Here is a 13,428-nt window from a genome sequence, read left to right as displayed (position 1 = left end):
CACTCTGAGAATAAGAGGGGTCATTTCTTGGATCAAACATGAGAAGCCTACAGATGTTGCAACATCAATAAGCCTATGGGGACATCTAAATGATATAGCAGTGTCTTTTATTATGGATAGTCTTTCACACTCCTAACTGGCTCACACCAACAATTGTGACACAGCTACTCAGATGATTGACAGTTTACAGAAAGCCTTTGCATTTACAAGCAAGACTTCTCATCAAGCTTGGATGTGGGAACTATTCAAATTGAACTTGACTACAGGAAGAACTGTAACAGTCACATGGACCAAAGTTAGAGACACCTGCCACTTGCTTGGTGGCAAGTCATTAAAATAAATTAAGGTTAGGTTTAATACAATGTAAAGCTGACAGAAAGTCTATAGGATAGCTCTCTCCTGTAACACAGATGAGGTACCATTGTTTTATGATGTTTCCCAGAACTCCAGGTATTTCATATATCCAAAAATGCTTCCCCAGTCACCTTTGCCAGATATTGGACACAGCAAAGAAGCCATAGCAATCCTGACCTGCACCCTGCATACTGTTGGTAGTTAATGAAGGCAGTGTAGCACTATTAGTACCAGAAACTGGGCACAACCCCTGCTTGAGGCACCATTGATGAAATTGGCAGTCACTTCTGGGGCATGTCTCAAGATCCAACTGCTGTGGGCACTGACCCGGGTATAGATACCAGGACGCTTAGGGGCACCACAAATATCCCCCCAGCTCACCACACCAGCCACAAGCCAAGCCCCACCCCACGGGCAAATCAGTGGTCCTCCTGAGTCCCCCTGTAAGGAAAAATAAAGGAATAAATGGTTATCCACCAGGAATACATAACCCCAATCCCACCACTGCCACCACTTGCATCTTATGCAGGAAGTGCTAAATGTCCTCTCTGCAGAAACCTTGGAGATGAAAAAAACACAAGCACCCCCTCCCACAAGCAGAAGTGCCCCCATGACTCCAGAGAGATCAGATTAGTGACTCATGTCCTCCTGTATGGCTCCTTTTATTGTGAATGGTGCACAGTGTCTATTGAACCTTTCTTATCAAATCTGCCAGGATGATCAGATGCATTTTACATCCTTTAGCTCCTTTTGGATCAACATGCATCTCTCACTCTCTGTGTGGCCAAGCACTGTGCTGCAGCAAGCAAAACCTACCAGGAACTGATTCTAGACATTTTGTAATTTTCCTCTTTGGAGTTTGTGACAGGATTCTAAGTTTTTAAGTTGCTTATTTTACTCTATGCTATTTTTTCCCCTACCTTATTCCCCCACCCCATCCCCATTCTACTCTATTATATGCATTTGGGTTTTTTATGTGTTTCCTATTTTGTTTCTATGTTGCTGGTCATTAAAAAAAATGATTTTGAGAAGGTGCTGTTAGACACAGCCAGCTGTGCCCAGCTACAAAGTGTAATACATGGGTGATAAACACTGTAATGCCCTCCAGATGTTGTTGGACAATGGTGGTGGTACGATAATATATAGAGGGCACCATGCTGGCTGTTTCTGATGTAATTTATTTCCCTTTTACTTTAAGAGCACTACTAGCCCAGCTCTTCTTTCAGTAGCTTGATTACTATACAAAATAGGACTGAAAGCTGCAAACTATAGATGTGTCAACTCATCAGTGGTGAGGTCAACCATTGTCAAAACAAAACAAATTCCTTCCAGTAGCACCTTAAAGACCAACTAAGTCAGTTCTTGGTATGAGCTTTCGTGTGCATGCACACTTCTTCAGAGGTCAACCATTGGTTAGGTCAACCATTATGGGCATACTTTTTACTCTTCCATGCTAAACTGTTCTGGTGCATTAGGATAACAAAGAAGGGACAAGAGAATATGAAGATCCTTGCTCCAATAGTGTCTCAGATATTTGCCTCCAGGACCCAAAAGCTATGTGGATATCTCTAGCAGAAGTCTGGCAAGGAAGGCCAGCCCAGGAAGGACTAATACAGTAATTAGGAACTAGTGGCCTTCCACATGATGGTGGATGCCAGCTCCCATCAGCCCCCGCCATCATTGCTATGGGTCAAGGATGACATAAATTGTAGTCCATCAACAACTGGAGGGCCAGAAGGGTGTTATTGTTTTTTCGTTTTGTTTGTTTTTTTAAACAATGCACACATTATGGAGTTCTCTGCAAGATGTAGGGTGCTTCAACGAGGGTGCTGTATTGGTGTGCCTCATGTATGCAAATTTTTCTCAGCATCCACATGATGTTGTTATGAAAATTCCAGCCTCTATTTTCATTCCCATTTAATCTGGATTGATGTTTACCATTTAAATTAAAACCTGTTGCCAATCACCCATTTGCAATTATCTGATGAAATATATAGCACCCATTCTGATGGGCACAGACATTGATTTTAGACAAGTTTTCAGAGAATAACTATCAAAAGCTGCTAGACACGATGACTACATCCTACCTCCAGAGGAGGTGATATGTCCCTGAATACCACTTGCTGCTCATCAAAAGTGGTGAGAGTGCTGTTGTACTCAGGCTAGCCATGGTGGGAACAAGATTGCTAGACTAGGTTCATCTTTGGTGTGATCCAACAGGATCTTCCTAAGAACATGGCTGGATCAGGCCGAACACCCATCTAGTCCAGCACTCTGTTCTCACAGAGGCCAACCATATGCCCCATCTATGTTTCCCAGTAACTGGTATTCAGAGAAAGTAATATCAGAGGATGTGAAGCAATATCATTGCCATCTAAAGAAGAGAGGCACAAGACAATTAAGTCCAGTTTCAAAATTACCTAACTGTGCCACTGATAGTCATTGCACTAGTGTCACACTAGCTTCAGGAAGTGCTTAGACAGGGCCACCACGCCCGGCTTTTATGCCTCACTGGTTGTGAGGGCATGTGTGCAGCCAATGTTCTCTCAGCCTGCAAGGTACACCCCCAAAAGAGGCCGTTGATTGGCCAATTTGAGATGCAGCAGTCAGTGGGAACTCAGTGGGAAATGCCCCCAACGGTGACTGAGCGTGAGAGGCTGCAACAGGCACCCACCCAGGAAGAAGTAAGCATCCAATTAAATTTCTCTTCAGCCATGAAAGGTGAGCAAGTGCCTCTCTCAGTCTAAGCTGTTGTAAGGATGAAATGTGTTTCAGGAGGGCAGAAGGTTGAGCTAATTGGAGGAAAGGTAGGATAAAAATGTCATAAATGAATACACTGTACCTGGCAGGCATCCCTTTTCCCTTCCACATATCCTGCACACATCATGTCATCCTTAATTACACTAGTACTTGGAGTTTTTTCATCTTTATAGTCACTGTAAAGGGCCTCACAGGTAGCTGTATCCATCAGCGGAAGCAGCACTTCCTGTAGGAGCTCTGGCTCAGGTAATGGGACTGGGAGAGAGAGAGAAAGAGAGAGAGGTGGGAGATAATGCAATTTTGTCCAAGGTGTACTTTGAGCAAAGACTCATTCCTGAAACCTGCTCTGCACTTTTTGAAACAGGACTTTCTGGCTACTAAACTCTAACTAATGAGTTGACAAAGTGACCTTGAGTGTTTCCATTTTAGCCACCATTTTACTAACACAGAGGATGGAATACACGTTCTCCCTAAGATTTCTTTCTTTATTAAAAGCACCCACCCACCCAAATGGCCAGCCCCCCAGAGGCAAACATCAAGCATAGTGATTTGCCAGGGACAGGTAAAAGAAAGCAGGAACTATCCTAGGTAAATAGGAACTCTGGTGTACTGCTAACAAATCTGATGCCGGCAGGTGGCAGCCTTGAGTAGCTTGGATCCTAGCACCCTCGAAGAGCCCATTGCTGATTGGTGTCCTGGGTTTCCTTTGGAAAGGTTTTTCCTGGTCCAGTGCCTTGAGCAGCATCAGGTGACTGGGTCTAGCTGCCATTTTAATATCCCAAAATTTCAGAGCATCGTGGAAAATAAAAGTGGTGGTGGTACTTTTGCTGCTCACCAGTTATTTCCAGGCAAAGATTTTCCAGCAACATGGGAGAGAGAGGCACAGCAGAGGAGCCCTCCCAGAGCCCCATCAAATGTGTAGCCAGCCCTGACTTCCTCACCTCCCGATTGGATGTTTCCCCAGCCTGCGACCCAACACCCCAACCTTGGAAGGAAGGAGATGGAAGGTCCTGGGATGCAGGCAGGCTGGATGCGGTGGGTGAAGTTGACGGGGCCTTCCAGTTCCATAAGCGCAATATCATTGCCATCCCTGTATCCCAAGAAGTCAGTGTGGATGATGATTTGCTTCACAAGAACTGACACAGCTTCAGGTCCAGGGTATGAGAGATTGTGGGCTCCCAATATGACGACAAACAAGGAGGGATCTGTAATACTATAGACAAAGATGCTGGCTAATAAAACACAAGAGGAGAAAGTGCAGTAGTGTATTCAGAGCTCTGGTTTCAAGGAAACTGTCAATTTGGGGGTGGCAATAGGGTACAAAAGTGTGAAAGAAGAAGGGGAGAAGAAATGAGAGCAGATGAGTAAAAATACTTCCAGAGTCCTGTGAGAAAGGAAAAGGGGAAGACACCTTCAATGGTACATTCCAACCAGAATGAGGATGAGTCAAAGCAGGATTAGCAAGGGGGCTTAATGAAGGGGAGAGGGCATGGCCTGGGAGACTCCTGAGGGGTCTGATAAAGAGGAAAGGAGGGTTGCATTTGGCCCCTCAGACCTGAGGTTTCCCAACCCTGATATATAGCAAATGACAACCACCTTGGTGAGGAAATGAGAGAAGATGGCTACCAGAATGCCTGGATTGTCTGAAAGGGGAGTATCATTTTACAGGTAAAAAAATAAAAAAAGATGGAAACAAGGTCTCCAGGTTTCCCTAAGAAGATAGAGAAGTCTGGGGGCTCTCTTCTCACCTGCTAAAGCAATGTGCAGCTGTGAGTACCCAGCGTGAGGCGATGAGGGTTCCCCCACATTGGTGTGAGTCGAATAACTGCAAGCTGGCCTGCCATGGCCATGCACCCACCTCAGCCTCCTCACCACCTACAATGCGGGCAGAGGGGACCAGTTGGCCACAGGCTGTGGAGAGAGCAAGATGGGCTGGTGAGCATATTGGAAAGGAGATCCCCCCCAAAAAGACAAACCCCATCAAAGAAGTTGTTACTCACCTGGTGATGGCTCAGCTTCTCTAATACCTGCAAAGACAAGGGAGGAAAAAAATATTAGAAGCCACAACTTTCCATCATTTTTGGCCACAAATGGTTGTAATGAGAGAGTGGCTGTATGCAAAGGAGCTGTTTTATATTGAATAGGATTACTGGAACATTCAGCTCAGTATTGTCTAGTCTGAGTTACCGCATCCCTCTATGGTCTCAGGTCCTCCTTTACATAGAGAAGGCTATGTGTCCCCCTTTACAAAGAATGGCTCTCTATTTGAATTATAGAGTTGTAGAGTTTGGAGGGACCACAAGGATAATTTGGTGCAACCCCTCAATCTAGGAATATTTTGCCCAACGTGGGGCTCAAACCCATGACCCTGACCTGAGATTAAGAGTCTCACACTCTACCGACTGAGCTATCCTCTTGGCTGTCAGAAAGTATCCTCTATATGAAGGACATTATCTGATCATAGTCAAGTTTAAAGATAAAGAATAATGAGAAGGGAGAGCAAGGGCCGTGGAATAGGCCAGCAAGGCTTAGCACCTGGGCAGCAGACACAGGCCACCTAGCCACAGCTGCCCCCACTATGGTTTGATGTATTGTATTTCTTCTTGCAGTAATTATTTATACATTTGCATTAATTTACATAAATTAGCATATGCAACATTTGGGCAAATCTATATCCTCAGTTATCCTCTTTTTGACAACACATTTCCTCTTTCTGATGATGTGTAAGTGTCAGGGCTGTCAGGCAGGCGGGTCCATCTTCAGGTCAGAATGAAGACTCAAACTTCTGGTCTCTTGCTATGGGAAATGGCTGCCTCCCACACGAGCGGACCCTAGCCGTGCTAGTAATTCAGGGTTGATATGGGTGTAATTAGCCCCGGCAGACTTCCCAGGGTGGGGGAGAAGTGTCTCACAGACCCGCAGATCGTCCGTGATCTGTCAGCTTGCATCAAGGTGTAAGCGGCAGGGACGCTGGGTCTAAGAGAACAGCACGGCTAGCACTCTCCAGAGCCACTCATACACACAACAGACACCTTTTATTCATAATTATAAGATTGGGGGGGCAGGCATGTTCCAGATGGAGGAGGAAAAGGGGGGGGGACATGCAAAATTATACAGTCGCTGGATGTTGAATTTTGGACTTTAAACGGACTCTCATCTTGAAACATGGATTAAGGAGGTGAGCAACCACTATCTTTTCGTATTTGCTATGTTACATCATGATTTAGCGAAGCTCAGCCAGAAAGAATTTAATTACTTAAACAAAACACAAGAGACGAAAATTATAATTGAATGCATGATCCACAGCCCTCAATGGAAAACTCTGAGAAGTTGGCAAAACAAGATCAGATATGGCAACTCGGGCTGAAGATGGAAACAAAATGGTGATTATTATTGCGCAGCTACAAAAGAAATGAATTCTTATGGAAAAGAGCTCCTTTGGACTTGGGGTGTATTTTGTTCTAAAATATACAGTGGTACCTCAGGTTAAGAACTTAATTCGTTCTGGAGGTCTGTTCTTAACCTGAAACTGTTCTTAACCTGAGAATAAGATGATTTAAAAAATGCCTCTTGCGGGTTAACTACATGGAAACTTTGCTACAAGATGTGAGCCACAGAAACAACGGCTGATAAGACTGAGAAGAAGGATGGATAATATTAGTTTTGAATTTGAAAAATACCGAAAATGCAGAGACATGAATGATGGTTATCTTCAGACATCTGGAACATGGGAAGTCCCAAGAAATTTTTTATAATTGGAAAATATAATTGGTGTATTGTTATTATTGTAATTTGGACTGATTTGATTTGTCATTAATTGGAAGTTATTGAAAATGAATAAATTATCTAACCAAAAAAAGAAAAAAAGAATGAAGACTCATAGAATCATAGAGTTGGAAGAGACCACAAAGGCCATCGAGTCCAACCCCCTGCCAAGCAGGAAACACCATCAGAGCACTCCTGACATATGGTTGTCAAGCCTCTGCTTAAAGACCTCCAAAGATGGAGACTCCACCACACTCCTTGGCAGCAAATTCCACTGTCAAACAGCTCTTACTGTCAGGAAGTTCTTCCTAATGTTTAGGTGGAATCTTCTTTCTTATAGTTTGGAACCATTGTTCCGTGTCCGCTTCTCTGGAGCAGCAGAAAACAACCTTTCTCCCTCCTCTATGTGACATCCTTTTATATATTTGAACATGGCTATCATATCACCCCTTAACCTCCTCTTCTCCAGGCTAAACATGCCCAGCTCCCTTAGCCGTTCCTCATAAGGCATCGTTTCCAGGCCTTTGACCATTTTGGTTGCCCTCCTCTGGACACGTTCCAGTTTGTCAATGTCCTTCTTGAACTGTGGTGCCCAGAACTGGACTCGAGACACAATGGCCCACCTTTGCTCTCTAGCCCTCTTCCTCCAGACTCCTCACAAGCAGATGTAAACTAAGGTGAGAAGAAGGGACTCCTCCCCCTTGGGCTTGTCTGGCCCGTTGCTCAGCAATGTGCAAGGCTCTTTGTGGCGTCCGTGTCAGAGAAGGAGGAGTGCTTGCAATAGAAGGACCGGGCAGTTGCTGTGTAACTGCTGCAGCGTCTGGCTCCTTTCTGTCAGAGTCTGTGCCCCTCAATATTTTTTCCAAGTTGGCACCCCTGGTTGGTGTCAGCCTAACCTATCTCACAGAATGGGGAAAATCATACATGCCATTCTGACCTCTTTGGAGGAATAGAATTTTTTGTTTTTAACAAGGAAATTAACAGTACATCAAGTGAAATGGGAAAGTCCCTAGGACAGCAGCAAATGAAATAGACAAACCTTCAGATCACATTACAACACACCTTCCATGTCTCTGCCAATCCAGGAAACTTCTCATTTACTTTCTTTATTAAGACAACAGAATTGTACGTATGAAATACAATTTATATATGATTTAACAAAATGTTCAGTCAAAGCTTGTGGATGAAAATATGAAGGTAATTCTACATTATCTAACCTGTTTGATAACACAATGATAACTTATCTCTCTGTGTAATAAAAATTAGGGCAGTTAGCCCAGCTTTTTTCTTTATTACTATTAAAATATCGTACACACATAGCATGTGTTTGATAGTAACCCATTTTTATTGCTGAATTTGGTAAAGTTACCCCATTTAATCCTAAAGTTATGCTAAAGAAAATGTGTTGAATATGGCCACTAAAGCAAATCAAGCCATTCTTTAACTGATGATATATACCGGTAATTGGCAGCCTCCCTGTCCTTGCAAAGAGTATTTGCTGCTGCCAGCATATAAGATGCTAGTTCTTTATGATTTGGCTTTGGTCCTGTATACCTGAATGAGCATCTCTACCCCCATCGTTCAGCCTGGACACTGAGGTCCAGCTCTGAGGGCCTTCTGACTGTTCCCTCACTGTGAAAAGTGAGGTTCCAGGGAACCAGGCAGAGGGCCTTCTCAGTAGTGGCGTTCGTCCTGTGTAACACCCTCCTGTCAGATGTCAAGGTAATAAACAATTATCCAACTTTCAGAAGACATCTGAAGGCAGCCCTGTTTAGGGAAGTTTTTAATGTTTGAAGTTTTATTCTGTTTTTAATGTTCTGTTGAAAGCTGCCCAGAATTTATTATTATTAACCCCACTGGTCTTTCCACATAATTCAGTAAGATCACCAAATGTAGTGGAATTTCTCAACCTAAACCTTCAACATACTCTCCCCCCTAATAATAATAATAATAATAATAATAATTCAGATCTGCCTTGGGAGAGCCTGGAAAGTGAAAGCAGAGAAGAAGAGGTGGCTCTGTGGATCCCTGCACATCCCCCAGCTTCACATTCTGAAAACAGGTGTGCTGAGACAGAAATATTTTCTTACCAATCAGAATGGAGAAGATTATGAGCTCCTGTATCCTAAGAGAACACATCTTCCGCTTAAGGACGTCCTGACTTGACTGAGTGACTCTCAATAGAGGCAATGCTCAGCATGTAGAGGAAATATAGAAGAATATAGATAGAACTGTAACCTAGCCTCCTCAGTGGACTTTGTAATGTAATGTTGACTCATCACAACAGCCCTAGGAAGTTGTCTGTTGCTATTGACTGGGGATTATTTCTTTGATATAAACCTCGCCAACAGGTAGGACTTCTGAATCCCGCAGCACAGGGCAGCACAGGACCCTCAGCACAGGGCAGGAGAGAGAGCAGGGATTAGCTGTCTTGTTTAGGGCAGGGGGAGAAAGTATGGATGTTTGGCCATAAGTATGTAAGTGACCCAAGCCATTTTGCTGCCTGAGGGTCTATTGGATAACCACAACACCCGATTGGTAGGTCCCTCATTGCTGGGTTTAATCTGGCCAATGGGTGCTGTCTAAACGGATCGAGGGACCTAGATAGACCTATGCACATGTCCCATAGCTTCCTCTTTCAGCTCATGCATCGGAACACCCACCCACCTATCCCTAATTTTAGGGCATTTTGCGATTGACCTTGCTATGCCGTCGTGTGTCATCTGTCATTGGGACAGGGGCACGGCAGGAATTTTCCCCACTTGGCTGATTGGCTGTTGCCATTTGGGTTTCGCCTGCCATGTAGCAATTTGTCACAACTTGTAAGGTTGCGGATAGGCACTGGTTCATGTGATAGGGATGGGAGAATGGTCTCACCATCCCTATGTGAAGGGTATTCTGTTAAAGGAATCCAGGGACTCAACTTGGTTTGGTCAACCCCCCAAGAGGGGGTTGTGCCCGTGCCTGAGTCCAGGGGAACATCTGGGGAGTGAACAGAGTCTGTTCCCAGGCCTTTCACTTGCCTCAGGTGTTCACCCTTGGCTGACCTATGATAGAGCTCTGGGTCAGCACTACCTGTAAGGGTGTAGGGAGCTAGTCGAACCAGAGCCTATGCAATCACTATGCAATGGCCTAAATTCTGCCAAAAACCAAAACTAAAGTTTGAGTCAAATGTGTCCTTATTTAGGAGGGAGGTCTCTGGGTCTGAACACGCAAAACAGCCTTCAGCTTGCTGATCAAGCTTATAGAAGAGAAGCCACTGTGAAGCATGGAGGACCATGGACAGAAATGTGCCTTCAGCAAAGTTCAGTGTAGGCTTGGAAAAGTAGGTGGACAATAGCCTCTCCTTTCTTCACCCATAGACAGTCAGTAGGATCACATGCTTCTGTTCTGAACCTAGAAGCAGAAGATACACACATAAAATTCTGCAACATGGCCCAATGTTGTTGTTGTTTTCCCACAGCAGCAAAATGGAGAAGTGTGTGATGAGGATATGAAAGTCTAGTTTTGCCTCAGATGGTTTCCCAGCATCAGACAATTTCACAATGTTCTCAGTGGGAAACAACATGACACAGCAGATGTATCCAAATTCAGCAGTTATTTATTACTGCCTACAGAGGACAACAATCTTTTACTGTTAAGAGGAGCAATAAACAAATTAACCGAATCGTATGCTGATTCTTATTATCTCGGCATGAATTGGCCAAACTTTCTTTCCCTCTTGCAGCTTAGCAGACCTAACCTCTCTCTCTGACTTTGAAACCAACTGTGAATGCAATATACTATTATTTCTTCTACATGGCCTGCTAGCCTGCAACTAGTCTGTGCAGAGTGGGGACACATCTTTTGGGGAACACATCTGGATACACTTGCCCAAGTCTTTGGAGGGCTAAGCTAGAGGGCAAACCCTCCAAGTGTCCCTAATTTCCAGGGACAGTCCTGGATTTGCAGAAGCTACCCCAGGTTCTGATTTGATCCCAGGATGTTCTGCTTTTCCTTAGGATGTCCCTATTTTCATCAGAGAAATGTTGGAGGGTAAGGAGTTATGCACACACCCCCCCGAGCCAAGGATATAAGTAACTACCGTATCTTTTGCTCTATAAGACTCACTTTTTCCCTCCTAAAAAGTAAGGGGAAATGTGTGTGTGTGTTATGGAGCGAATGCAGGCTGCACAGCTATCCCAGAAGCCAGAACAGCAAGAGGGATTGCTGCTTTCACTGCATAGCGATTCCTCTTGCTGTTCTGGCTTCAGAGATTCAGAATATTTTTTTTCTTGTTTTACTCCTCCAAAAACTAGGTGTGTCTTGTGGTCTGGTGCGTCTTATAGAGCGAAAAATATGGTATACAACCTTCAGAACACATCTGAAGAGAGTCCTGTATAGGGAAGTTTTTAAATGTTTAATGTTATATTGTGTTTTTATATATGTTGGAGCTGCTGGGGCTAAAATAGCAACATTTTTTATTTTTTTATTTTTTATTTTTTATTATATTATTATTATTATTACAGGGCTTCCTTATTTTCATTGGAGAAATGCATGTGGAGGTTCCTCTTTTGTTAATCTTACTTTTCTCCAAGCTCAAGCAAACCTTTAATGCAGGAGTGGAGCACATTTCTCAGCCTGAGGATGGCATTTCCTTCTGGGCGCCCTGCCAGGGGCCACATACAAATGAAAGGCAGGGCAAGAGTGGAAGTAATTTTTATCTTGGCGCAGTAGACTAGTTTCTACACACACACCCTTCTCTGTCCTCCACTGAGGGAGGCAAGAGGCATTATGAAAGTTCAAGGACTCATTTCAACCAGGCAAAAACACTCAAAGAAGGTGCAAAGCAGGGCTGGTGTGAGGCATTGGCTGGGAGAGAAGTGATGTCATAAGGAGGGCTGCATTTGGCACTTAGGCCTGAGGTCCCCCACCTCTGTTTTATGACTCTCTGTTTTCAGATTATGCTATTATCCATGACTAATAGCTAACATCGTCAGATGCCTCTGGCTCATCATAGATGAATTTGTGGAACCAGTGAGATAAGAGAGATTCCACGCTGCACACTTTTGTACTTGGGACCCTGTTCTAGACACAGCTTTACTGGGATGGCACACAAAGTGCTCTATCCCAGAAAATATGTTTATTCTTATATAGCAAAATTTATTTACTGCTTAATTTTTAAAAAATCTCAAAACAATGTACATATTGTGGTATAAAATGTGCATTGAAACAGACTTTTAATAGTAAACATAATAAAATTATCAAAATATAAAACGATCAGTGCTTCCCCTCCAAATGTTAAAAGTGTGGCACTGTAACAACTTCATTGTGAGTACCGAGACCTTTTCCCCCAAAGAAAAAGCACTGGAAACGAATATATTTTAAAACAAATGTACATAATAATATTGCACGTTAAATTATATGTCTGGTTAGCAGGCATCAAAAACTGTACAATGAAAGAAAAATATGTGTTATCAATTGTCAGACACTAGATTTCTTTTTATTTCTTTTATTTATAGGTTGGCTCTCTGCATTAGCTGGTGCAAGGCTCTGAGCAAAAGTGCTTTTGGAAATTGTAAATTGCCAAAATGATGCCTGATTTGGTAATAATTTCATTACTTCTTTCATTGTACTTTTTATCTCTTTTGTTGCTTATTTTTCTTCTTTGTTTTATTTTTGTTTATTTTTAAAGCCTTTTTTCATGTTGCAACATATGCAATCATTACATCAGCCACTAGATGTCGGGGTTAACTCACTTGCACAACGAGTTTCATTTCCCCTGGTTAAGTTAAATCAATATGTGAAATCTTTTGATAATCTAACTGTAGATTTACTCTTTCTGCCCATGCCATATTCCCTAAGCCTCCACAATTCTTTTGTGGATCACTGCACTTTAAAGTAAAATTACAGGAGTTTCACACTGTTCCTTGAATGGTAGGAAAACGTGAGCAGGGAGCATATACTGGTGACAGAGTATATTTTCGGAGGCAAGGGGAGGTTGGACTAGATGCTCGTGGTCCCTTCCAACACAATACAATTCTATTCTATTCTGAACCTACTTTTTCACTACCTGGTAAAAATGTGAGAAGCTAGTAAAAATCAAATTATCGGCAATAAAGGAATTCCAGTAACTCTCTCAAACACCCCAACCACAACCACTATTTCCCAAACTGAAGCTCAGACCAAACTGTGGAGCAAAATTACATACTCCTTGCCCCCACCCAATTATATATCTGTATCTATCAATGTACCCAGACTGCAGATGTTGTGTGTGGCTGCCATAGATTCAGAAGCACTCAGGAAACGAAACTGTAACTATTTCAACAAACTCCAGAGTGTGAAGTAAACATTTGCTTGGATACAGCCCCGTACTCTTACTGAGACACAGAGGTGATTATTCTTTAAAAAACCAAATCTCACTATTCAAAGAAAGCTAGGTTCCAGAGATATTCATCTGTCATGCATGTACAAGAAAGGAAAAAATGGTTCACTAAATTTCTGGTGGCGGGTAAGCAGGGATTTCAACTTGAGGAAAATATTGGGGGGGGGGGGCCGCAGGTAACCCCC

At 43.2% G+C, this 13,428-nt stretch overlaps 1 protein-coding gene across 1 annotated transcript; it reads right to left on the bottom strand.

The window, feature by feature from the left end:
* Positions 1-286: 286 nt before the first annotated feature.
* LOC309327717 (serine protease 27-like) lies at positions 287-9,033 on the bottom strand. Its single transcript, XM_081837148.1, has 6 exons — positions 8,970-9,033; positions 5,115-5,141; positions 4,863-5,025; positions 4,056-4,327; positions 3,197-3,369; positions 287-795 (listed from the first exon to the last, which is right to left on the bottom strand). Exons 1-6 carry the CDS (start codon positions 9,016-9,018, stop codon positions 556-558), a joined length of 924 nt encoding a protein of 307 aa, XP_081693274.1. The 5' UTR covers positions 9,019-9,033; the 3' UTR covers positions 287-555.
* Between the last annotated feature and the right edge of the window lie 4,395 nt (positions 9,034-13,428).

Source organism: Podarcis erhardii (genome assembly GCF_964252035.2).
Source record: "Podarcis erhardii genome assembly, chromosome: 13".
Lineage (NCBI taxonomy): Eukaryota > Metazoa > Chordata > Lepidosauria > Squamata > Lacertidae > Podarcis > Podarcis erhardii.
This window is presented reverse-complemented; position numbering and strand designations above follow the sequence as displayed.